This window comes from Ochotona princeps, chromosome 8 (genome assembly GCF_030435755.1).
Source record: "Ochotona princeps isolate mOchPri1 chromosome 8, mOchPri1.hap1, whole genome shotgun sequence".
In the NCBI taxonomy this organism is placed as follows: Eukaryota; Metazoa; Chordata; class Mammalia; order Lagomorpha; family Ochotonidae; genus Ochotona; species Ochotona princeps.
In genome coordinates, this window is record NC_080839.1 from 12,135,290 (window position 1) to 12,159,017 (window position 23,728).

At 55.8% G+C, this 23,728-nt stretch overlaps 2 protein-coding genes across 2 annotated transcripts in view; both read left to right on the forward strand.

Moving 5' to 3' along the window:
- Positions 1–1,307: 1,307 nt before the first annotated feature.
- GPAT2 (glycerol-3-phosphate acyltransferase 2, mitochondrial) overlaps positions 1,308–23,728 on the forward strand; it is a 123,645-nt gene continuing 101,224 nt past the window's right edge. The window contains exon 1 of the mRNA XM_004590758.3: positions 1,308–1,318. The gene's annotated coding sequence lies outside the window, so the exon portion shown is untranslated. The remainder of the gene's footprint in view (positions 1,319–23,728) is intronic.
- Positions 21,621–23,649, forward strand: DUSP2 (dual specificity phosphatase 2). Its single transcript, XM_004590760.2, has 4 exons — positions 21,621–22,140; positions 22,259–22,380; positions 22,527–22,746; positions 22,849–23,649. The coding sequence occupies exons 1-4, from the start codon at positions 21,753–21,755 to the stop codon at positions 23,061–23,063; spliced, it is 945 nt and encodes a 314-aa protein (XP_004590817.2). The 5' UTR covers positions 21,621–21,752; the 3' UTR covers positions 23,064–23,649.

Below are 23,728 nucleotides of genomic sequence, written 5' to 3' on the forward strand. Positions count from 1 at the left end.
TTCCCATCAGGCTCCCTGCTTGTGGCCTGTGAAAGCAGTCGAGGACGGCCCAAAGCCTTGAACACTGCATTGATATGGGAGACTCAGAAGAAGCTCCTGGCTCCTGGCTTCGGATTGGCTCAGTTCTGGCTGTTGCAGCCACTTGGGGAGTGAAACGGTGGATGAAGATCTTTTTCTCTATCTCCTTCTCTCTGTATATCTACCTTTCCAATAAAAATAAATCTTAATATATATATACATATATATATATATGTATATTTTTAAAGGGTTACAGAGAGAGGGGGACAGATCTTGCACCAGCTGGTTCACATCCCACATAGCTGGGCCAGACCAAAGCCAAGAACTTCATCCGAGTCTCCCATGTGGGTGGCAGGAGTCCAAGCACTTGGATCATCCACTGCTCCTTTTCTCAGGCCATTAGCAGGAAGTTGGGCAGGAAGTGGAGCAGCCAGGACCCAAAGCAGAGCCCGTGTGGGCCGCCGGCATCACGGTTAGCGGCTTAAGCCATGACAGCACAGCAGCCCGAGCACTCTTGGCGTTGCTGCTCTGTGTAGCCGCGGTGCCGCTTGTCCACAAGGTAAATGGTCCTGTTACAATGCCTGATACTGCAGTGCACATTCAGGTTCCTTCAGCTGCCTCACAAACGCCTTCCATATGGTCCCCCCGAATCCAGGATCCAGCAGTTATAGGTTGTATTTGTCTTTGCCTGTTTTTCCTTCTTTTGCTTATTTTTGATCGCATGATTCTTTGACATTTTTATGGGGTACAGAGCAGTGTTTCAACACGTGTGCAGCAGACGCTGATCAGATCAGATTTTCGTGGAAATCTAGGCGCTCCTGTCAGTTCTTCATAAAGTTAACAAAACATGGTGAGCTGTGGAACCCTCTTTTTTTTTTCTTATTAAGAGAACTGTCATCTGTTTTATCACCTGGAATGCTGGGACCACAATCCAGGTTTCCCACAAAAGTGCAGCGAACCTAAGCGTTCGGATCATCCCTGCTGCCTCCCAGGGGCTGCTTCTGCAGAAAATGAGTGTTGGGACAGGGTAACCAGAGTGACATTGAACACCAGGCCAGCCGCCTGCCTGTTCTAAAACAGTGGCCTGTACCTTGTCTTGTACCTCCACCTGTATGTCCTACTGTAGAATGTGGTCCAATATTTGTCAAACTGGACTGTCCCTGGGAACCTGGCAAATTCCCAGACTTGGCCCCACGTTGGGCGTGGGAGCTTCTCTGAAAAAAAAAAAAGGCCATTTTTATTTATTCAAAAGAGATCTTCCATCTGCTGGTTCACTCCTCAAATGTCTAAAGCACGCCGGGTTGGACCAAGTTAAATCCAGGAGCCAGGAACTCTTGCCTGGTAAGTCTGCCACACGAATGGCAGAGATCTGGCATTTGAGCCACCATCTACTGCCTTCCAAGAACACTAGCAGGAAGCTGGATTGGAAGCAGAGACAACTGTAACAGGCACTATGATTAATCAGAGATGGGATATGGACATTCCACGTGGCGGCTTAACCAGCCGTGTCACAGCATCCACTCCCGTTGGAATGTTTGAAGGATGAGCTGCAACACATGGTACGAAGTATTCAGTGTAGAATGATCCAGTGGGGCGGAATGGTGGCAGTCTCCTTAGGCGTGCAGACTGCTGGAATCGCTGTTTCTTGATGCCGGACACGAGCTTAGCCTGTGATGGCAGCCATTAGTGAGTATTTGTGCAAAGTCTGAGCCTTTTGCTTTCCTCCCTGAGACCTGCTTTAGAAGTGAGAAATTGGCCTGCCCAAGATCACATGGGAAGTGACAACAGGGTCAGCCTTGGGCAGGGCTGGCATCTCATGGACCCAGGTTTGAGTCCAGTGCTGCTCCACTTCCAATACAGTACCCTGCTGGCGCTGAGAAGACAGAAGATGGCCCATGGGCTTGGGCCCTTGCGCCTTATGCAGGGGACCTGGATGAAGCTGCTGACATTGGAAGTGAGGAAGCACAGCTCTTCTCTGGCCCTGCCACCATGCTTTCCCTTTCACTGTGTAATTATTTCGGGAAAATTGTTAACAATTGTATTGTGCATGCAGGCAAACACACCTAGCTGCCCTAAAAGAACAGCTTCAACGAATAACCAGCCACTGTCAAACAGTCCCAGAAACTGAGCGACTTAAACGACAGGAGGGTATTGTCTCTCAGTGAGACCGCCAGGCTGAGATCAGAGTGGACACCGGGTAGCGTCCAGGCCCCGTGCTAGCTTCCTGTGGTGGCTGATGGGATTTGCCACTCCTGCCTTGTAGACATACCACCTTGATCTGCGCCTTCCTATTCCCCCACCAGTTTTAGCTATTGGAGTGGTGACATTGGCGTAGGGCCCACCTGTTAAATAACCAGATCTGCAAATGAATGAGTCCCCAGATAAGGCCACAGTCTGTGATGCGGGGGATTAGGATGTCTAAATGGGAATTTTGTACGATGAAACTCAACGCATTGCGACGGGGAGATCTGCGGAGAACTGATGGAGTGATTTTGCAGAGGGATGGACCTGCAGCTTCAGTATTGACCAGCAGAGGGCACTGCTGTGCAGCCCGCTCCCAGGGTAGCCCTGCGACCTGGAAGGGTTTCACAGCTCAGAAGCTGACAGGTCAGTAATGGGCACCGTCATCCCCTCCAGGCCATGATTTGCATCAAGTCCTATGAATAAATGCGAGGAAGTGGATCAGACGACCACAGCCTGTGTGGGTGAATATAGGTGCGTGGTAGGAAGAGGGGTTTGTCCCTTGGGGCAGCTGGGAAACTCACAGCCTGGGGCTGGGTGACCAGGGCTGTATTCCCCAAGGAGAGAGAGAGAGAGACCCAGGCAGCTGCTTTCATGTCCTTCATCTTCACTTTCTGTCTGCTTCCAGTTTCCAGGCTGGGAAATTGGGTCAGCTACCCCACATATAACCAAGGATGAGCTGGCCAAATGGATGGCCCTGCGGTCCCTGTGCCCCGTGAGAGCTCATGTTGGTTCACCATGGGCAATGCCTCAGGCAGAAGGCATGGTGGTGTGATCTTCAGCCGGGAATGCCAGTCCGCCCGCTGTGTGCTCACTGACTTTCAAAAGAGCTTGGAGCAGTGAGTGAGGGAGAACCGGACAGAATTAGCTCGGCCCGGGGGCCTGCCCCGGAGGAGGAACCTTGGGCCTGTGAACCCAGGCTCGAGCCAGCCAACTTCAACTGTGGTTCTACTTGCCAGACCTACACACCAATGTGTGGAAAATCGATTTAAAAAAGCAGATTCATCTGGGTGCCAAGAGCTTTTGAGATCCATGCATGTGAGATGTCCTTCCTTCCTTCCTTATTTCTTTCTTTTCTCTCTCTCTCTCTCAAGAAGAAGAAGGACAAACATAGGGTCCGATGCTGTGGCATAGCAGGTCAAGCCACCAGCTGTGTCCCAGCTGCTCCTCTCCTGACCCAGCTCCTGTTCATACACCTGGGAAAAGATCTCTTTATTTGTTTGAGAGCCAGGAGGAGAGGTAGAGATCTTCCAAGTATTGGTTCATTCCACAAATGACCTCAACAGCTGGGGCTGGGCAGGACTGAAAGCCTGGAGCTTCATCCAGGTCCCTTACGTGGGTGCAGTGGCCCAAGGACATGGGCCATCTGTAGCTTTCCTAGATGCATTAGCAGGGAACTGGATTAGAAGTGGAGCACCGGGCCCAGCGCTGTAGCCTAGTGGCTGAAGTCTGCTTTGCATGCACCAGGATCTCATATGGGTGCCAGTTCTAATCTTGGCAGGCTCCCTGCTTGTGGCCTGGGAAAGCAGTTGAGGATAGCCCAAAGCCTTGGGACCCTGAACCCACGTGGGAAACCCAGAAGAGGATCTGGGCTCCTGGCTTCAGATCTGTGCAGTTCCAGCTGTTGTAGCCGCTTGGGAACTGAGTCATCAGGTGGAGGATCTTCATCTCTGTCTCCTCCTCTCTGTATATCTGACTTCCCAATAAAAAAAATAATAAATAGGGCCTGGCGGCGTGGCCTAGCAGCTCAAGTCCTCTCCTTGAATGCACTGGGATCCCATATGGGTGCCGGTTCTAATCCCAACAGCTCCACTTCCCATCCAGCTCCCTGCTTGTTGCCTGGGAAAGCAGTTGAGGATAGCCCAAAGCCTTGGGACCCTGCACCCACGTGGGAGACCTGGAGGGAGTTCCTGGTTCCTGGCTTCGGATCGGCTCAGCTCTGGCCGTTCTGTTCCGGCTATTGCAGTCACTTGAGGAGTGAATCATCGGATGGAAGATCTTTCTCCCTGTCTCTTCTCCTCTCTGTATATCTGACTTTGCAATAAAAAAAAATAAATCTTTTTATAAAAAGTGGAGCAGCTGGGATTTGAACTGGAGCCCACTTGGCAGGGAACTACTTAATCCATACCACCGGCCCCCTAACCTCTCTTCTAATGTTGTTTTCCAGGAACATTTTGAATTAGCCTTGCACTTAAACTGGTGTCATGCTTGCATGGCGTATCCCTCAGAACATCCATCTCCTTTGTCTCTTGCCTTGATATGCTTTTGTCTTCTGTGATAATAATCAAGCCACTGAAGAATGATGTACTGGGAGCCAGCATCATGGCATAGCAGCTAAGCCTCCGCCTGCGGCATTGGCATCCCATGTGGGTGTCTGGTCAGGTGCCGGCTGCTCCATTTCCCTGACCGACTCCCTACTGATGCACCCGGGAAAGCGGCAGAAGACGGTGTAAACACGAGTCCCTGCACCCCCGTGGCAGGCCCAGAAGAAGCTGCTGGCTCCTGGCTTGGGACCAGGCCAACTCCAGCTGGTAGGGCCATTTGGGGAATGATCCAGCTGATGGAAGATCTCTCTTTGTCTCTCTTCTCCCTAACTTCGCCTTTCAAATAAAAACAGATCTTTTTTAAAGAAAAGTAATGTATTTACAGATTTACCTTACACATAAAAAGATTCCTACTCTCTGTGCAACCCAGGAAAGTCCTTTTCTTTATACTTATATCTGTACAGAGAAAAGTTTTTTTTCTTTTTCCTTGTAGCTTATCCGGGTATTGGTGTGCATGGTTTAATAAATAGTCGGGGCTGAAGCTGTGGTATAGATCAAGCTAGGCTGGTACATGTAATGCCAGCATCCCATGTGGATGTGGGTCCAGTCCCAGCTGCTCTGCTTCTGATCCAGCTCCTTCAATATGCACCCGGCAAGGCAGCAGCAGATGACCCCCAAGTTGTTGAGCCTCCGAACCTACATGAGAGGTCTAGATGGAGTTCCAGGCTCTTTGATCAGACTGGCTCAGCCCTGGCTGTTGTAGCCACTTCAGAAGTGAACCAGAGGATGGCAGATCTCTGTCTGTCCCCTACAACTCTACCTTTTAAATCAATAAATATGTTTTCAAAAGGGAACCATTCTCACCAAGTTTATTCCTCTCCCCGTTGCCCTGCCCTCCCAGCGATGGCCACTTTCCAAACCTCTGCCTGTGGACCACGGGCTTGCAGGTGTCCGCAGCCAAGCTTGGCTCGTGTATCTTAGGCATGATGTGAAGACATCGTTCCTCCCTCCTCTGTCCTCCCAGAGTGGTTACCGCTAATTAGTCGCAGCGTTGCTCAGTGTTGACCTTGTGACGAGCGTGGAAGCGTCACTCACAGACGGCAGGACACTGTGCTGGCTTCCTTGCACAACTCTTTGTTGTCCTAGAGTGAGTCGTTGACTTTTCGCTTGCTGACTCTTGTGTTCTTTGCCAACTGAGATCACTCCCTGTCCAGACCCGGGAGGTACTGGAACAATTCACCCTCTCTCTGCCTGCGTTCCTCTCCCATCCATCCATGTTCTCTGCTACTGTGGCTGCCTGAATGAGAAGGGGCCCAGCAGGGCTACTGAGAGAGGCAGACAGCTCAATGCTGCGCCCCAGCTTGCTGCTAACGTGTGTCCTGGGAGGCGGCAGGTGCCAGCTCACAGATTCAGGTCCCTGACACCCAGTGGGAGACCTGGGCTGAGTTGCCAGCTTCTGTCTCGATAGCCCCAGCCCTTGAATGGGAGATCTGTCTCTGTCCCTCATTATGTCTCTCTGCTTTTCAAATAAGTAAACTAAAAAAAAAAGAATGACAGTAGAATTTAAAAAATATTTCAGGGGGCCCAGTGCCATGGCTCAGTGGCTAAGTCCTTGTCTTGTAACTTGCTGGGATCCCATATGAGCACTGATTCATGTCCTGACAACGTGGACGGGGTACACACGGAGTACACACTGTAAAATTCCAGCCATGGACTTGACATGGTAGCCTAGTGGCTAAATCCTCGCCTTGCAACCACCGGGATCCCATATGGGCACGGTTCATGTCCCAGCTGGTCTACTTCCCTTCCAGTTCCCTACTTGTGGCCTGGGAAAGTAGTCGAAGATGGCCCAAAGCCTTGGGATCCTGCACCTGCCTGGGAGACCCAGAAGAAGCTCCTGGCTCCTGGCTTTGGATTGGCTCAGCTCTAGCTTTTGCGGTGACTTGGGGAATGAATCATTGGATAGATGATCTTTGTCTCTGTATCTCCTTGTCTCTGTAAATCTGGCTTTCCAAAAGAATTATTTAAAAAAGAAAAGAAATTCCAGCCATATAAAATGCTGGAGAACACAGACAGCACGTGGCAGGAGGGAGGTTGGTGGGCACATGGAGGGAGTACGGAGAGAGCTGCTAAGGGACATGGTTGAGGTGGGAGACCCCTGGATCGATTTTTTCAGCTGTAGCTCATGTTTCCCTGTGTGTTCATTCTTGGCTTGACAGTCTTTCTTATTTATTTAGCTTTACTGATTTATTTTTGTTGGAAAATCAGATTTTATATAGAGTGGGAGAGATAGAGACAAGAGATCTTTCAAATGACCGCAACAGCCAGAGCTGAGCTGATCTGATCTGAAGCCAGGAGCTTCTACTGGGTCTCCCACGTGGATGCAGGGTCCCAAGGCTTTGGGCCATCCTCTACTGCTTTCCCAGGCCACAGGCAGGGAGCTGGATGGGAAGTGGAGCAGCCAGGATACGAACCAGTGCCGATATGGGTTCCGGTCACATACAAGGTGAGAACTTTAGTCACTAAGCTACTGCACTGGGTCCTTACTTATTTATTTGTAAAAATTATATTCACTTGAAAGAGTTACATAGAGAGGGAGGGAGGGAGAAACAGAGTGATGGAGGTAAGCACGGCAAGAGACAGAGCTCTTCCATTCTCTGGTTCACTCCCCAAATGGCCACAGAGGCCAGGGCTGCGTCAGTCCCAAACCAGGAGCCAGCTTTGCCCGGGTTTCCCACGTGGGGTGACTTGGGCCATCCTCAACGGCTTTCTCCAGGCACATTAGCAGGGAGCTAGATTGGAAGTGGAGCAGCCAGGACTTGAACCAGTGCCCACATAGGATGCTCTGTAAAGACTTGGGAAGGCTGCTGGAGGAGGACTGGGGTCCGCGTGGGGGTGTCGCCAACCCAGAGCTGCTGTTACTTCCGGAGCATGCAGCAGGGCCCCCTTGCTGTCACTTGCCCGGTCTCCCCATCCAGCCTTTGTGCCTAGTGTGTCGCCAAAGGTGCACCTGTGAGAGAACCAGGAGTTCTAGGGGACTCCTGACCCAGCTGTGCCCTCGGGCTGCGCGCCCCCAGGGACCGTGTTGGACACAATTTGGGAGTCTCTGTCCCTTTAGGCTTGAGTGTAGGTTCCTTCAACCCCCAAGGAGCTAAAAATAAAGGGATGTGTGCCCACACCAAGCCAGGAAAGGCCGTGTGAAAACCCAGAGGGTTGGGGGCGGCCTCCCCGCGGCTGACACGGCAGTGGAAACAGGATGTGAGCCGCGGGGAGGCCGTGAGAAGCACGGTGGCTGCCAGCGGAGGCGGCCACCTGGTGGGTGTGTTCTGAGCTGCGGAAAACAGACCCTGTGCTGCGTGGGCCGGGGCACATCCTGCCCTCCAGCCGGGTTGCCCCCAGCCCGCCTGGCTCCCCGCAAGCCTACGGTGGGGATGACTGTGACCCAAGGGCGATGGGTGGCTGGGCACACGACGTTGGCCACTGACACTAGCCTCAGTGAATCTTAACAAGAAGTCCTGGCTCCCCCAGGGGCTAACCCCTTCACTGGGTCTAATCGCCGATGAGGGAGAGCCATTGGCCCTATCTAGCCAACGCTGATGGGAGTGGCACTTGAAACTGAAACCCCCAGAGCCAACTTCCTGACTCCAATGGAGGGGTGGTTAGAGTGTTGGGGAGGGGTTGGTGAGGGAGGAGGCCTGTGAGTGGCAGAGGGGAAGTTGGTGCTCTGGGAGATGCAGCCTGCAGATCCTGGGAGGCTCCCTGGAGGTGGTGAGGTGGAAAGGGAGACCAGGGGACAGCAGGTGAGGGGTGGTCGGCACCGAGGGGACTGCTGCCCACCTGCCCTGAGCCCCCTCCCTTGTCCCTTGGCCTGTTGTGTCATCTTGGGATTCTGTTCTCTGGCATCCATGCCCCTGCCTCATCTGTCCTTTTTTCTCAGTCCTTGTCAAATCTACCTCTCCCTACAGCCCCCTGTTGCAAGCCAGGGGGTCCTCCCCTCACACATGACCCCTTCCTTCCCAGCCACTAGCCTCCCACATCACCATCAGCCTGCTGGTGGCTCAACCGATTTCCCTTGCTGGGTCACCAGGAAGCTTTTCCCTGGGGGACTTAGTTTTGCAGAGAATGGAGATCTTTCTCTCATTCCTGAAGTGAGAGACCACACTGGGACCTTTATTCTGTGTTAACTCTGTTAATCTTTTTCTTCTGTCTAACGCTCTTAATTAATGTGAAAGTTACAAGAGGAGATGGGGAGAGGCAGAGAGAGAGATAGTGCTTCCATCTGCTGGTTTGCTCCCCAAATGACCATAATTGCCAGAACTGGGCTAATCTAAAGCCGGGAACCTCCTCCAGGTCTCCCACATGAGCACAGGGACCCTAGGACTTAAAACATCCTTCCCTGCTCTGCCATACCACAAATAGGAAGTTAGATCAGAAGTGTAGAAGCTAGGACATGAACTGGCACCCATATGGGATGATGGCACTGAAGACAGATGCTTAGCACACATGCCACCGCACCAGCATGTGTCTTCTTTAATAATAATAATAACAATAACAATAATAACAATAATAATGACACAGAGTCTGGCATGGTAGCCTAGAGGCTAAAGCCCTCGCCTTGCATGCACTGGGATCCCATATGGGTGCTGGTTCGTGTCCCGGTAGCTTTGCTTCCCATCCAGCTCCCTGCTTGTGGCCTGGGAAAGCAGTTGAGGACAGCCCAAAGCTTTGGGATCCTGCACCTGTGTGGGAGACCTGGAAGAAGCTCCTGGTTCCTGGCTTCGGACTGGCTCAGCTCTGGCCGCTGTGGCCATTTGGGGAGTGAACCAGCAGATGGAAGATCTCTCTGCCTCTCCTTCCCTTTGCATTTCTGCCTTTTAAATAAAAAATAAAACAAATCTTTTAAAAATCTTCATTTTGTCATTTTTTTGTGTACTTTCTCCATGTCTGTCACTCACCCCGTCCCCTCTGCCCCAGGCCAACCTGGCCAACCCAGGTACTATTTTTAAAATATATTTTCATCTATTTTTAGTTGAAAGGCAGAGTTACACAGAGAGAAAGAGAGACAGAGAGAGGAGAGAGAGGTCTTCCATCTGTTGGTTCACTCCCATGTCACTGCAGAGACCCAAGGATTTGGGCCATCTTCTGTTGCTTTCCCAGACGCATTAGCAGGGAGCTGGATCGGAAGTGGAGCAGCTGGGACTCAAACCAGCACCCACGTGGGATGCTGGTCCTGCAGAGGGAGGATTTGCATACCATCGCTGCACCAGCCCCACGCAACCCCACATGCTCTTGATACGAAGTGCAGGCATGTCAGTCAGCATTTAACTGTGAGGCTAGGTGCCCACCGTGTCTTCACTCTCAATTTGAAAACATGGCTTTTCTTTCTTGCAGGATTTCTCTTTCAGATGAATATCAACACCAGTTTGGCAGAGTCCATTACAAAAACAAAACCTTGTAGGGGTGGACACTTGTTGGGTTAAGATGTCAGTTGGTTGCCCACATCCTGTGTCAGAGTGCCTGGGTTTGAGTCCCACCTCTGCTCTAAACTCCAGCTTCCTGCTGCTGTACGCCCTGGGAGGCAGCAGGCGACAGCTCAAGTGGCTGGAGACCTAGATGCAACTCCAAATGAAAAATGAATCTTTAAAAAGTCTTCCATCTGGCATGTGTTTTTCTGTATACTTTGTCCATGTCTGTCTCTCACCCTGTCCCCTCTGCTCTCATGAGCCTTTGGGAAGCGAAGCAATGGATGTGATCATGTGAGGGCTGGTCCCAGTCCTAGCTGCTGATTCTAATCCCGCCCCCTGCTAATGTACCTGCAGACGCAGCAAAAGATGGCTCAAGTCCCTGGGCCCCTGCAAGCCACATGGGGGACCAGCACGGAGTCCCAAACTCCTGGTTTCTGCTTGATACAGCCATGACCATCTGAAAATGAACTAGGAGCTGGAAGGTCTCTCTCTGTTTTTCCCTGCGCCCCACCCCCCAACACTGCCTTTCAGGTAAATAAATAAATCTGAAAAAGTTCATTCTAGAAGCTACAGGGAGGAGAGGGAAGGGGTTCTGTCTGTTCTTTCCAGTTCAAGACCACCAGAAAAACACCTGCCATTGAACAAGTCATGTTCAAGAGAATACTTCAAATCCTGTGGGGAAATGCAGTGCAGAGTGGAGTTTATTTTGGTGCAAATGTTTTCTTGAAGTCTGTGCATAGTTTTCTCCTATTATTGCATTTCCCAGGTACTGCAAAGACACCTGGCACCTGCAGCAATAGAGCAGGTACACCTCAGAGAGACCAAGGCGTTGCGGTGAGAAGCGGCCAGAACCCGCTGCAGAGCACTGACAAGGTGCAGGGCGTTGGAGCCCGCTCCTCACTAGGTGTGTGAAACCTGACGCTGTGACTGCATTTGCCCTGGACCACACAGTCGTTCCCTCTTGGAGAGCTGTAGAAGCAAGCAGGAACAGAGCATCACTGCAGCCAGACAACAGTCAAGGCCGGGCAAGAGGGGCCGGAGTCCCACAGGCACTCAGCCCTGGCAGCCATGGCGGAAGTACCCAGATGTACTCCCCTCTCTCCACCTGCTGGTTGTGGTTCCCAGGTAAACCCTCAGAGGGTAGAGGGGGCAGAGGCCCGGGGGGCTGTGTTTACACAGAGCAGAGAGGAAGAGGAGTGTGGAAAGTACTGGAGCAGCCCTGGAGGCCCCAGAGCCTGAGGCTGGACACTTGTTCTGGGCTCCCCAGCAGCCAGCAGCTCTGGGCTGGCTTTTATAGGACTGGGGAAAACTTCAGTAAAGACATGCAAGAGAACTCATTGAGGGTGCATGTGGCGGGGGTGGAGCCAAGAACAGGGTGGGCACCTCCCTCCCATGACCGCCCCTCCCACTTCCTTTCCCTCCTGGCAGTTCTGGCCCTGACACAAACTAGGCCATCTTGGTGCAGCCTCCTGCCAGCCTGGAATAGTGCCAGATCTCTTCCAGGCTGGGATGGGGGCATGTGGAGCTATTTCCTGAGCTCCACATCCGTACCCCCATCCTTATGCTGCCATGCCCAGCATGCCTGGGCTGAGGGGTGAGGGCTGGTACATGAACTCTGCAGCCCCTCCCCAGGCACAGGAGACCAGGGCCTAGGTCAGCCTGCGTGGCTTTTCAGTTTCAGCCACTTCCCACTTCCGAGCCTGAGCTTCCAGTAGGGACAGAAGATGGAAGAAAGGGAGGTGGAGCTGGGCCCACAGCGGCGACTCTTTGCCCCACGATCCAGTATGCATGTGTGTTGATTATGGGGTTCCAGGGCCAGGAGAGGCCCCCAAAGCCTTCTGAGCAAGGCTAGGCTCTGCGTGCATGTGTACATGTGTGGGAGTCACAGTTCATTCGGAAGACTGCTGTCCTGGAGTAGGTCTTGTTCTTCCGTGCCCTGGGCTTGGCCTGTCCCTTGCAGGTTCCAAAGTGTCTTCCCGGAGGCTGGCTCATTCACTTCCCCTTAACACTTCCCCGGCCAGGCAGTGCTGTTCCAGCTACTTCTCCATGACTCACACGCGCCCGGCCCAGCACCCAGGGGCCCTCCAGCCGCGGCTGTGCTGGGAAGGGAAGGTGTCCCCGCGGCCGGGTGCAAGCTGTTGCCATTGCTGTTTCTGTTTCCCTGGGCTGTCTGGGGCTGGGCTAGGAGGGGCCCCTACCCACAGGGCAGCAAGCAGGGCTCCCATGACAGATGTTGGGGGATAGTACCCTGACTGGCTCTGCCCCTGTGGCTCCAAAGGCCACTCAGCCACTTGCTGTATCTGTCCCCCCCACAATCCCTGGGGCCTCGTGCCACTATGCCCCCTCCTTCCTGGCGCTGGTGGGGAGGGTGGAGAGGGGAAGACTGGGAATGGGGCTGCTGGCTCCCCTGAAACAACCTGTCCCTCCTACCCAGCAGGGATCATGGCTGTCGCCACCACCCATCACCTTGACTCTGGCAGTGGCCACACCTGGGTCCCAGACAGCCTGGACAAGACCCACCGTCCACCCTGCTACCCTGGATCACTTCCCCTCACTGGGCCTCAATCATCTGGCTGCTGACGAGCCCTGGGTGAGGCCAGAGGCCGCCGAGGGTGTGTGTAGTAGCTCCCATAGGCCCAACAGTCCCTGAGAGCTCTGAGTTATCACATGGCAGCAGGGCAGGCTTCCTGGAGGAGGTGGGATTGGAAGTGGACACGAGGGTGCGGAGTCTGTAAAAAGGGTCTTGCAGACAGAGGGGCTGTTGGGAGCAAGAGTAGGGGTAGAGGGAGCACTATGATGAAAGAGCTCACTTTGGGCCTGGTATTTTTGTCACAGTGAGTGGCTTAAGCCACTGCCACGGTCACGAGAGTGGCATCCTGTGAGTGCAGATTCAAGTCCTGGCTGCCCCAACAACCTGCTAATGCTCCTTGGACTGGCCCAGCTCCAGCCATTGCAGCCATTTGGGAAGTGAACCAGTTGACAATCTCTCTCTCTCCTCTCTGCCTTTCAAATAGAAATAAATGTATCTTCAAGAAGAAAAGCATTGCTTTTTACCTTCATTCCAAACACATTTTCAAGAATAAGGCTAAGTGTGTCCCCCAGGCCCTGGAAGATGAGCTGTGGTCCATCTCATGGGCAACCACACAGGCATTCCTGCACGGGGACCCTGGCCGGGCTCCCCTGTCTGTATGCTCCTACTGTGTACGGGAGGGTGGGTACTGGGTTTCAATCCAGGTCAGAGGCTGTCAGGAGCCTGGAGGTGTGGGTGGGAGTGCAGGGGGTCCAGGCACGCCTGGTCCCTTCCTCTTGGGAAGAGTTTCAGCTGAGGCAGGGCCACCACCCACAGGACAGAGTCCTTGCCAGGAAGGCACAGGCCTCCATGCTCTGCCCTGACCATGATAGTGTGAATCTGAGCCTCGGTTTGCTCATCTGCCAAATGGGACAGTAGGGAATTTCTGTTTCTGCAGGTGGGTGAGCAGTTAGTGCAGGCTCAGTGCACCGGAGTGAGCACTCATCGGGCAGGAAGTGGGAAGGACTTTCCTGCCCTGGGCCCCTTCCCATTGGGGGAAGCCTTGCTTCCTGTTCCTGTGAGTCTCCTCCCATCCTCTGTGGTTCACCTGGCTGCAGGATGCTGCTGAGGGCAGTGGTTGCTGAGTGCCTCCTCTGGCTGCCAGGCATGGTCTGGGGCTGGCATGTGCCCCAGGTAGGCAGAGGAGCGATTCCTGTTACATCCATACAGAGGCATGTTACATCCATACAGAGGTGATATGGGATTCCTTGTGAGGAAGCATTCGCTGACCCAAACTCTTCAAGTGGGCATGTCAGGGACCCCACAGAGGAGGCTGAAGGCCCCAGGCGAGGTATTGGCCCTGGACGGGGGGCCTGTCTCAATGGACTGCTTAGTCTCTCTCCTCCCTGTGGCCGAGCCGGGTGCTTCCAGAGGATACTGGGCAGAAGTGAACCTGGACAGAGCAGAAGCGAACAGAAGAGAGAAGAGGGAAGACACCTGGCAGCCCCAGCTCTGAGTCCCCAGGGTCCCAGCTCCCTCTCATGCTATGGTGTCCTCTTGCGTGCAGCCAGCAGGGAGGAGCCCCCAACTAATGATTGTGGACTTTGGGGTTACACCTAGAAGCCCCTCATCTGGGAGCTCTTGCAAGGTCGCAGTGCTGGCTGGAATGCTGGCTGTGGCTGGCTCCTGGAGGCTGCAGGAGGCTGGGCCAAGGTCATGACTGCTCCCACCAGCCTTGCCTGGCCCAGAAGCAGGGTAGTGGAGGGGAGGGGGGCTCCTGGTGGCCGCTGGCTGCTGGAAATGCTCTCTCTGGCTGGCTAACTATCCTGTCTCAGACTGAATCTGGATCCTGTTTAGCCCTGGTGGAAACTGAGGCAGGCACTTTGCTCCCAGTGGCCAGCCTCCTGTATGACCAACAGCTCTCATCCTGGGAGTGTGTACGGGATCATAGGTGGGGGCAACTTCTTCCTGGGGAGCAAAACTCTGGAGGGCCTGCTGAGTGGGTGGGTGATGAAGCAGGGATAAGCTGGCCCTCCCTGGGGCAGGGGCTTCTGACGCAAGACCTAAGAGGGGCTTTTAGAATGTGTCAGTGGGATCCCAGCAAGGCCTCGCCCCTATGCCAGCAAAGGTCCCTCATGCAGCTCATCTTCCTCACCCTCAAACTCTTCCCAGGTGGCAAGCCTTCCACAGAGCTGATGATGGTGGCTTCCAGCTTGCAACATGTATGGGAGGGGCATGCTGGCACCTTAGCTTTGTGCATAACATGTGGGCGTGGGGACTTAGATGTGACAGGGCCATATCCCATCTTCTCGTGGGTAGGCTCTGGGTGGCATGGGCTGCTGAGCGACTGGGAACTGCCGTGGACTGCAGATGATGGGTGGGGCCTTGATGAAGCATGCATAGGCTACGGGTCTAGGGGGACTGCTCCCGGGGCCACTGGGGCTGCAGCAGGACCACAGGGAGCTGACGAGGGCTCTGCTGCTGCTGCTGTATCACACCGCAAGGCCCTGTGTGTCTGAGTACAGGTGAACAGGTGTGCAGGTCAGTGTGTGTGTGCACCCGTGCCTGTACAGGATCCTGTTTGGGTGTCAGGAACGGGGTGACTGCATGAGCAGGCATGGTCCAGCTCCTGGGACTGTCTTAGGAGCAGTCATCTTCCAAGGGAGCCTAACCCGATTTACGGTCCCAATCCCCCCTGATCCCCTGAAGGCACTTCCGGTCTGGTGCCACCCCCAAGCCATCTGTGCCTCAAATCCCCAGGTCCTGCTTGGCTCATAAAGCCCCCACCTCCCACCCCCACTCCTGTAGCTCCCAGTTCACCCAGCCCCTCTCTGCCCCTCTCTCTGGTCCCATGTCCTTCTGGATTAATCTGCCGTTAGCCCTGGGGTAGAAGGGGGGAGGTCAGGCTGCACAGCACCTGGTGGCACTCTGCTGGTGCCAAGTCCTCTCAGGAGGGAAGGGCCGTGCCCCATCCTTCCTCAGGAAACTGCCCACCCTTTGCTCAGCCCAAACCCAGCCACCTTCCTCAGCCCCTCGTGCTCATGGCCTGCCCACCTTCCAGATGGCTCGGGCCCTCCTCGCCTTGGTTCCATTGTCACTCGGGTCCAAGTCACTGTCCAGGGTCCCCTGAGTTCCTGGCCTCACTCCTGATGTCACCCCCATCTGTTCTCCATTTATAGCTATCCTAATGGTCCCCTCCTGCCTGTCTCCCCGAGCCCCTCAACCATCTAACGATCCTAGAATGCTTTTATTTATTTATTTTTAAAGATTTATTTTATATACAGAGAGGAGGAGAGACAGAAAGGAAGATCTTCCGTCCGATAATTCACTCCCCAAGTGAGCGCAATGGCTGGAGCTGAGCTAATCCAAAGCCAAGAACCAGGAACAACTTCTGGGTCTCCCACACAGGTGCAGGGTCCCAAGGCTTTGGGCTGTCCTCTATTGCTTTCCCAGGTCATAAACAGGGAGCTGGATGGGGAGCAGAGCTGCCGGATTTAGAATCGGTGCCTATTTGGGATCCTGGTATGTTCAAGGCGAGGATTTAGTTGCTAGGCTACAGCACCGGGCCCCTTTTATTATTATTTTTTTAAAAGATATATTTATTTATTTATTTGAAAAGCAGAGTTGGAGAGATAGATTTTCCATTGCTAGTTCATTTCTCGAATACAGCCACAACAGCCATTGCTGGGTTGGCCCAAAACAAATAGAAACTTCTGGGTTTCCCACATGAGTACAGGCGCCCGAGCCCTTGGGTCATCCTCTCCTGTTTTCCCAGACATGTTAACAGGAGGTTGGGCTGGAGGTGGAGCAGCCAAGACTCAAGCTGGTGCCCATATGGGATGCTGGCACCACAGGCAACAGCTTTACTGGCTGCGCCACAGCACTGGCCTTCTAGCATGCTTTTCCTGGAAGCAGGCTATCGCCAGGGCCTTCGGGTTCTGCAGAGGAGCTGGCCCCTGCCTCCTGGACTGCTCTTACCCCTGGCATCTATCTAACATCTCTGGGGCTGGGCTTCCTTCCAGAGGCATCCCCTCACACTTCCTCAGGGTCATTCACAGTTCCTGCTGTTATCTGGGGGTCACCTCATTTTTTACAGCCCGATCTTGGGCCCTCATAGCAAAGCCAGCCCAGTGGACAGGAGCCCCAGCGCACCCTGTCTGTGCAGAGCCTGGCACTCAATAAAGAACTGGAAAGTGATGAGTGCTATGCCAGGGTGGGGCAGGGAACCTGAAGCACTCTCCATTGTGCCCAGCGCCTCGCAGCTGCAAGGGGCAAAGCTGGGCCTCAAGGCCAGTAGATGTTACTTCCTTTTGTAAATGGCATGGGGATGGAGGGTCTCTGCTGTGGAACCGTACCCTAAGACACGGCTTCTTTGCTGTAACCTGAGTCACGGTGGAGGGCGAGGGCGGGGCCATGCATCCTGGCATGGCAGTGTCCCATTCTGATAATGACCGTGCCCAGCATGGTGAGTTTCAGTCTGCTATGTAATCAGCTCCCCTCCCCTCAGGATCCCTGGGTTGGGGGGCACAGGGACAGGTCCCCAAGCCCAGAGGGGCAGCAAGCCCTGCCCAGCAGGCTCGGAGTAGCTAACACCCAGTACCTTGCGCATCACCAAGGTGGGCTCGCCACTGAGCCGGGGCATGATGTCCTTGTGGGCACTGGGGGTTGTGGGCTAGGAGGGGAGGCCAATGGAAAAAATAGGGTGGAGGGGGCACAGTGCAGCTCTGAGAGCACTGGTAAGTTACCTAGCCTCTCTCCGTGCCAAGGCCCCTGGTCTGTATTTGGGGTACCATCCATTCCTGCCTTTGTAGGCTTGTGGAGGATTCAGTCCTGAAAAGGTTTTGGTATAGGACAGGGCGTGGGGCAGGTGCTAGCTGCCCTTTCGTCATTTTGGAGAATGAAGCCAAGGTGTGCAATAAAGGGTCTCCTGGCTACACCATCCCATGGCGGGAGGCAGAAGAGAGAAGAAACTCAACTCTTCAACTCACTCCCAGGTTGATGGCGTTAACCTGTTCACAGCTGGCCTGGGCTCATCATCTCTCAGCAGGCCCCACCTCCCAAGACATGATGGCCTCTGGAGACACATTCCCACCACAGGAGTCTCCCCATACATGAGGCAGAGGGAATGATGTGGCTCCCCAGCCTGGGATGCTCACAGTCACTTGCGGGAGGCACCCGGTGCAGTGCTCGCCACTACTCCTGCTTCTTAAGCACACAGAGAGGCTAACTCACTTGTCCAAAGTCACAGAGCGGGCAGACAGCCCAGCTGTGTTTGAGCCAGGGCACATGGCTCCAGAGTTGCCATTGTTCAACTGCCACCACAGCTGTCACATTGCTCCTGCTAGGCAGGTGGTGGCCCAGGGCTTGGCCTGGTCTACACACACTTAGATCAGTCTTCCATCTGTTGTTTCATTCCTTGTATTGCCACAATAGCCAGGGTTGGACGGGGCCAAATTCAGGCCTTGGAACTCTGTGCAAGTGTCCATGTGGGGTGGCCTGAACCCATAAACTAGGGCCGTCATCCGCTGCCTCCCAGCACACAAGAAGTGGAGTAACTAGGACTCAAATCAGCACTCAGCTAGAGAATGGGGGCATGCCAAGCAGTGGGCTAGCCTGCTGTGCTACACATGAGCCTTGTGGCCCGGCTTTTGGTGATAGTGTGTGTAGTCAATGTGGTTATACAGAAAGCAATATTATCTGGCTCCTTGGGGTCTCTTTCCAGCCCCCACAGTACCCCCCAGCTCTGGTCAGGGGATGCCCCTGAGCCACCCTCAATCTGGTCATCGTTCTGAAAGCCTTTGCCTCTTGCCTAGCTATTACCCCTGGTGACAGTTATCCCGTAGCCACTGCCTCAGCCCTTCTTGGCTCCCAGGGCCTCACCTGCAGACACGTGTGGCCCACAGGGTGACGGTGGAACCTGTTACACTTCAAGAATCTCCATGGGTTGGGAACCATGGGAGTGCTGCGGGTAGGGCCCAAGGAAAAGCCTGGGACACAGATCTCCTGCAGCCTCACACCTGGGCACATCTGGGCACATCCGGGCCCCAGTCCCATTGATGGGCATGTGTATAGAGCAGAGGGGACCTGGGCCGGTGGCATGGGGAGAGGGGACCTGGGCCGGTGGCATGGGGAGAGGGGCATCAAGAGAGGGGTAGGGTCAGTGTTGGGCATGTTGGGGGCTCCCCACACTTAACACCAGGGACAGGGGCCTGAGTGGAGGCCTTACTGGGTATAGCAGAGCGCACCTGCTCACACACGCATGTGACATGCTGGATTGCTCAAGGAGACCTCTAGCCCACTCGGAGCCTATAGGGACAGCCACCAGGCCAGGGTCCCTGTCAGAGGGTGAGCACAGGAAACACAAAGTCACCCCTGACTCACTTCTCAGATGGGTCCGGGGTGGCCCCTAACATTCACCTCTGCATTTGTTCTGCCCACGCCTCCTGTCTCTCACGCCCCCACTCGCCCTCCCAACGGCATCTGCCTGGGGCGTGGGTTTGTAAGAAGAAGAAGGAAGAAAAATGCCATACAGCCTCAGAGCAGAGGCCTTGAAACAGCGATTGTGGAAGGGAAACCCTTTGTGTGTGTGTGTGTGTTTGGGGTGGTGGGGGGAGTTGGGTGGCCTTGTCACTGGGGCTGGCCAAGATTGGGAATCCTCCAGGCACGGGAGGCAGTGACGTTCGGGCAGCCGTCAAAATAGACGGTTATGAGAAAGAACAACACACACAATCGTTGTTTGCTCCCATGGCACCTCACAGGTTTTTAATTAGAGCAAAAACTGCTGAACCCCAAACTTATGTGCCAGATTCTGCTCGGGGATGGCCAAGCCAGGCAAAGACCAACCTCCCAGCTCCCCACCCCCCACATCCCCAGGCAGAAAACACTCCAGGTGTGGGCAGCCCCTGCCCAAGGGTTCCCTTAGTGACTGGTGCCCAGGAGCAGGGTCCTCCCCCTGGGCCTACCACCTGGGGTTCCCCAGTCTACCCCAAGCTCCTGGCCACCGAGTGCTTGGTGCCCTGCCTCCTGTCTGCCAGGCGTCCACAAACAGGGGTCCTTGGTGGCACGGGAGGTGGCAGGCAGTGAAGGGAGCAGACATCCGTCCAGTGACTCACAGACAGCCGCCCCAAGGGCTGGGGGATCTTTTGTCAGAGCAGAAGTGGGGGAGGCATGTGGGCCTGTTCTTACTCCTCCTTCATGCCCTTACCCAGGGCTTTCAATGCGGGCTAGAAGGTTGGGGGTTCCCCAGCCTGGGAGGGAGGAAGGCAAAGGCGGCAGGCAGCCCTCTTTCATGGCCAAGGCAGGGCTCAATGTACCTTTGCAACAGAGCTGGGAACGGGGCATTCAGAGGGCTGACAGAGTCAGGCGGAAATCGTTGGTCCTGGGCCAGCATGCTATCCCCACACAGAACTTCCCAGCCAGGTGCTCACCCTTGTCTTAGAGTGCGCCAAAGTGTGAGAGACACCGGGGTCAGGAGCCCCCTGCAACAGGGCTGAGCTGATTTCACTCTGGCTTCAGGGAGCCCAGCCGGTTGGAGGCAGGTGTGTGTTGGGGGGTGGGGGGATGGGGGGATGGGGGTCTCCCACTCCTCAGGGAGCTGCAAGGCTGCGATTCCCAGCAGAGCAGATGACGCAGGCCACACAGGTCAGCAAGATTGGGCCTGGCTCCCCCGCTGCAGGTTCTGTAATTGGCTCCTGGCATCAGCCATTAAGTCATTTGCTGCGCCGATGCCAAGGATAAGAGCCCATATCGTGCCCTGGGATCTGTGGCCCAGACTTCCCGCCTCCAGCCTGGCCTGCTAGGGAGGGACGGCGGAGGTCAGGCGGTGGCCCAGCTGAACGTTCTGGTTGTTAATCCTCGTTGCCATTTACAAATGGGAAAACCGAGGCTACTGTGGCCCCAGGTCAGCCTTTGGAGTGCTCAGAGCGTCTTCCCCCGGCATCCCTTCTGCATTCCCAGCGCACACAAGCACCATGCTCCATCTCAGATGCAGAGAAATTACATCCATCCCATGCACCCACACAAAACCAGCTGCATGGGCATATTTGTGCATTCCCTAGGGGTGGGGGTGGTCCACACAGGTCCTAGCTGTTGCTCCCTAAGATGCTGTAGACTGCGGAGACTTGAAGGGCTCACCAAGGGCACAGAAGAGTGGTCCAGGATCCGGGAGGTGTGGTGGGGAGGGGCTGCGTTTGTGCTGGGCTCGGAGGTCCTCCCAACCACCTGAACCTGAACCCAGGGACACACCTGAGCCTCTCCACATCCCGCATCAAGACTTGTTCTGGGTCCCCTCCCCTGCATGGCGCTGTCACTCTAGTGGGAGGAGGGGGAGCTTGTGGGTCGGATGGCCAGGAAGATAGTAGGGAGAGGAGGCCCGTTCTGTTAGCACCTCTGGTGTCTTCTTCCCCTTGAAATTCCCGTGGGGCAAGGCCCAGGGAGAGCCCACAGCAGCGTCAGCGGCGCTGGGGTGGCAGGGACAGGGGAAATGCTCCCTTCTGGGCCCCTGGGGATTTCCCTGGTCCCAGCCCCAAGCAGCTTTACCGACTCCTAACTGGACAACTTGAAACTCATCCCGGACCCCTGTCGTTTCTTCCCCCTCCACTCTACACCCGCCATGTCCCCCAGACCCATAATGTCCAAGGATGGGGATCCAGGAGTGGGCGTGTGTGTGTGTGTGTGTGTGTGTGTGTGTTATGGCTGGGCTTGGCCAAAGACTTGTTGCTAAAAGACCCTTACTGTTGGTGTTACAGCAGGCAAGGGTCTCACCACCCGGGTGAGTACGGGGAGGGGAGCACTCAGAGGAATCTGGGGACGGCAGGCACCTGTCAAGTTAACCCTGGAAGAGAAAGAACGAAGAGTAAATGGGGCAAGGGGCCGCCACAACAGGGGAGTGCGCGTTGGAGAGGCAGCGCCCCCAAGGACTGAGGTTCCGAGCGTTGGTCCCCACTGAGGCGCAAAGATGAGGGGGCGGACGGGCACCAAGCCATAGGAGCTGCTGCCTGGCTACCTCCCCCTGGAGCCCCAGGGGCCCGCCCAGTTCCGTCCCACGTGAGGCCGCGGGGGCGGGAGCCGGCGCCTTCCTGCCTTGCCCTTGTATGGTGACCCGGGAGGTGGACCCGTGAGTACTTAAAGCCCCAGAGCCGGCGAGGGCGCCCAGAGCCGACAGCTGGGAACTCCGGGAGTGTGAGGCAAGTGGGGTGCAGGCAGAGGGCCGACTGCAAGAAGACAGGAAGAAGGGGCTGCCCGACACCGATCGCCATGACCTTGGAGGCAGCGCACGAGCTGGAGTGCGCGGCGCTGGGCGCGCTGCTGCGGGAGCCGCGGGAAGCGGAGCGCACGCTGTTGCTCGACTGCCGCCCCTTCCTGGCCTTCTGTCGCCGGCACGTGCGCGCCGCTCGGCCGGTGCCCTGGAACGCGCTGCTGCGGCGCCGAGTGCGGGGTCCGCCCGCCGCCGCCCTCGCCTGCCTGCTGCCCGATCGGGCACTGCGGGCACGCCTGTGCCGCGGGGAGCTGGCGCGGGTCGTGGTGCTGGACGAGGGCAGCGCCTCGGTGGCAGAGCTCTGGCCCGACGGCCCGGCCCGTGTCCTGCTCACAGCACTGTTGCACGAGACCCGCAGCGGGTCCACCGCCGTCTGCTTCCTGCGAGGTGAGCGCCGGTCTAGCGCGCTGGGCCCGCCCGGGACCCCCTCCTCATCAACTCTGAGCCTACCGCAGCCTAGCCCTCCCTCCATGCTAATCAATACTGCCTTGGCCTTTCCCCGCAGGAGGCTTCGAAAGCTTCCAGGCCTGCTGCCCCGACCTGTGCACCGAGGCGCCCGCGCCTGCGCTGCCACCTGCAGGACCCGAAAACAGCAGCTCGGACCCCAAGATCCCCTTGTATGACCAGGTTAGCTTAGACGGGAATTGCTTGTCTCCCTGCCCGTCCGTGTGTGTGTGCGCGCGCGCCTCTTTGGGATCTTGGTCAACAGGGCTGGCCGAGGGAGTACCCCCCTCGCCAAGCTGGTCTCACCACCACCCCTCTTCCTTGTGCAGGGTGGCCCTGTGGAGATCTTGCCCTATCTCTTCCTGGGAAGCTGCAGCCACTCCTCCGATCTGCAGGGGCTGCGGGCCTGCGGCATCACAGCCGTGCTCAACGTCTCGGCCAGCTGCCCCAATCACTTTGAGGGGCTTCTCTGCTACAAGAGCATCCCGGTGGAGGACAACCAGATGGTGGAGATCAGTGGCTGCTTCCAGGAGGCCATCGGCTTCATCGGTGAGGCTGAAAGGAGAGCCGGGGAGGGGCCTGGGGGTACCTTATCTCTCTCCCTGCCCTCCCCAAGCCGCTTCCCGGCTAACACTCCCGTCTTCCTGGCAGACTCGGTGAAGAACAGCGGAGGCCGTGTGCTGGTGCACTGCCAGGCGGGCATCTCACGGTCCGCCACCATCTGCCTGGCGTACCTCATTCAGAGCCACCGCGTGCGACTGGAGGAGGCCTTCGACTTTGTCAAGCAGCGCCGGGGGGTCATCTCCCCCAACTTCGGCTTCATGGGGCAGCTGCTGCAGTTTGAAACTCAAGTGTTGTGTCACTGAAGCAAGGCACCTGGCACCTGCCCACCTCCCCAGGAAGCCGGCCCTCCTTGCTGATTCCTGCCTGGGGCAAGGCGACTGTGTCCCTCCTCATGGGGTGGGCTGCTGCCTTTGGAACCTGGTGCTGTTCTCTCTGGGGTGTGAGGGCTGCCCCCAGCCCCAGCCCATGTGCTTGGACAAGGGAGGGACTTGGAGGAGGTGTTCCTGCCTCCCCCAGACCTGGCAGGAATGGATTGGACTGACTCTGGTCTCACCACCACCATGTTGAAGCCTTGGCAGCAGGAGTGCTCCAAACACAAGCTGTGACAACTTGGCGCCCCGTGAGGGGGCCTGGAGCCTGAGCCTCTTTGCACTGGGGGCCTTGGGCCGGGATGCGAGTTGCGTGCCTGACCTAACAGGCATGCGTGTCGCGTGCATGTGGGTGAATGTGGCTGCCCAGTGGGCGCTCAGAAAGTTTCCATGTTCTGACATTTACCCTCTGTTCCCCACTTCCTCCCAGCCCTGTGCGCAGGGCCTGGAAACTAGCACTTTATATTTATACAGAGCGTTGAGGACGCGTGAATAAAGTATTGTTTTGTTTAAAAAATGGTTCCTCCAGTTTCTGGTGTTGAATCCACACCCCTGGGGGCTCAGCAGCGGCCAACTCACCTGCCCGGCAGCAGCTGGCA

Coding starts and splice junctions, on each gene's coding strand:
- DUSP2 (XM_004590760.2), top strand. CDS start 21,753: ATGACCTTGGAGGCAGCGCACGAGCTGGAGTGCGCGGCGCTGGGCGCG. Junction 22,141..22,258: donor CGCCGTCTGCTTCCTGCGAG/GTGAGCGCCGGT, acceptor CTTTCCCCGCAG/GAGGCTTCGAAAGCTTCCAG. Junction 22,747..22,848: donor GGAGGCCATCGGCTTCATCG/GTGAGGCTGAAA, acceptor TCTTCCTGGCAG/ACTCGGTGAAGAACAGCGGA.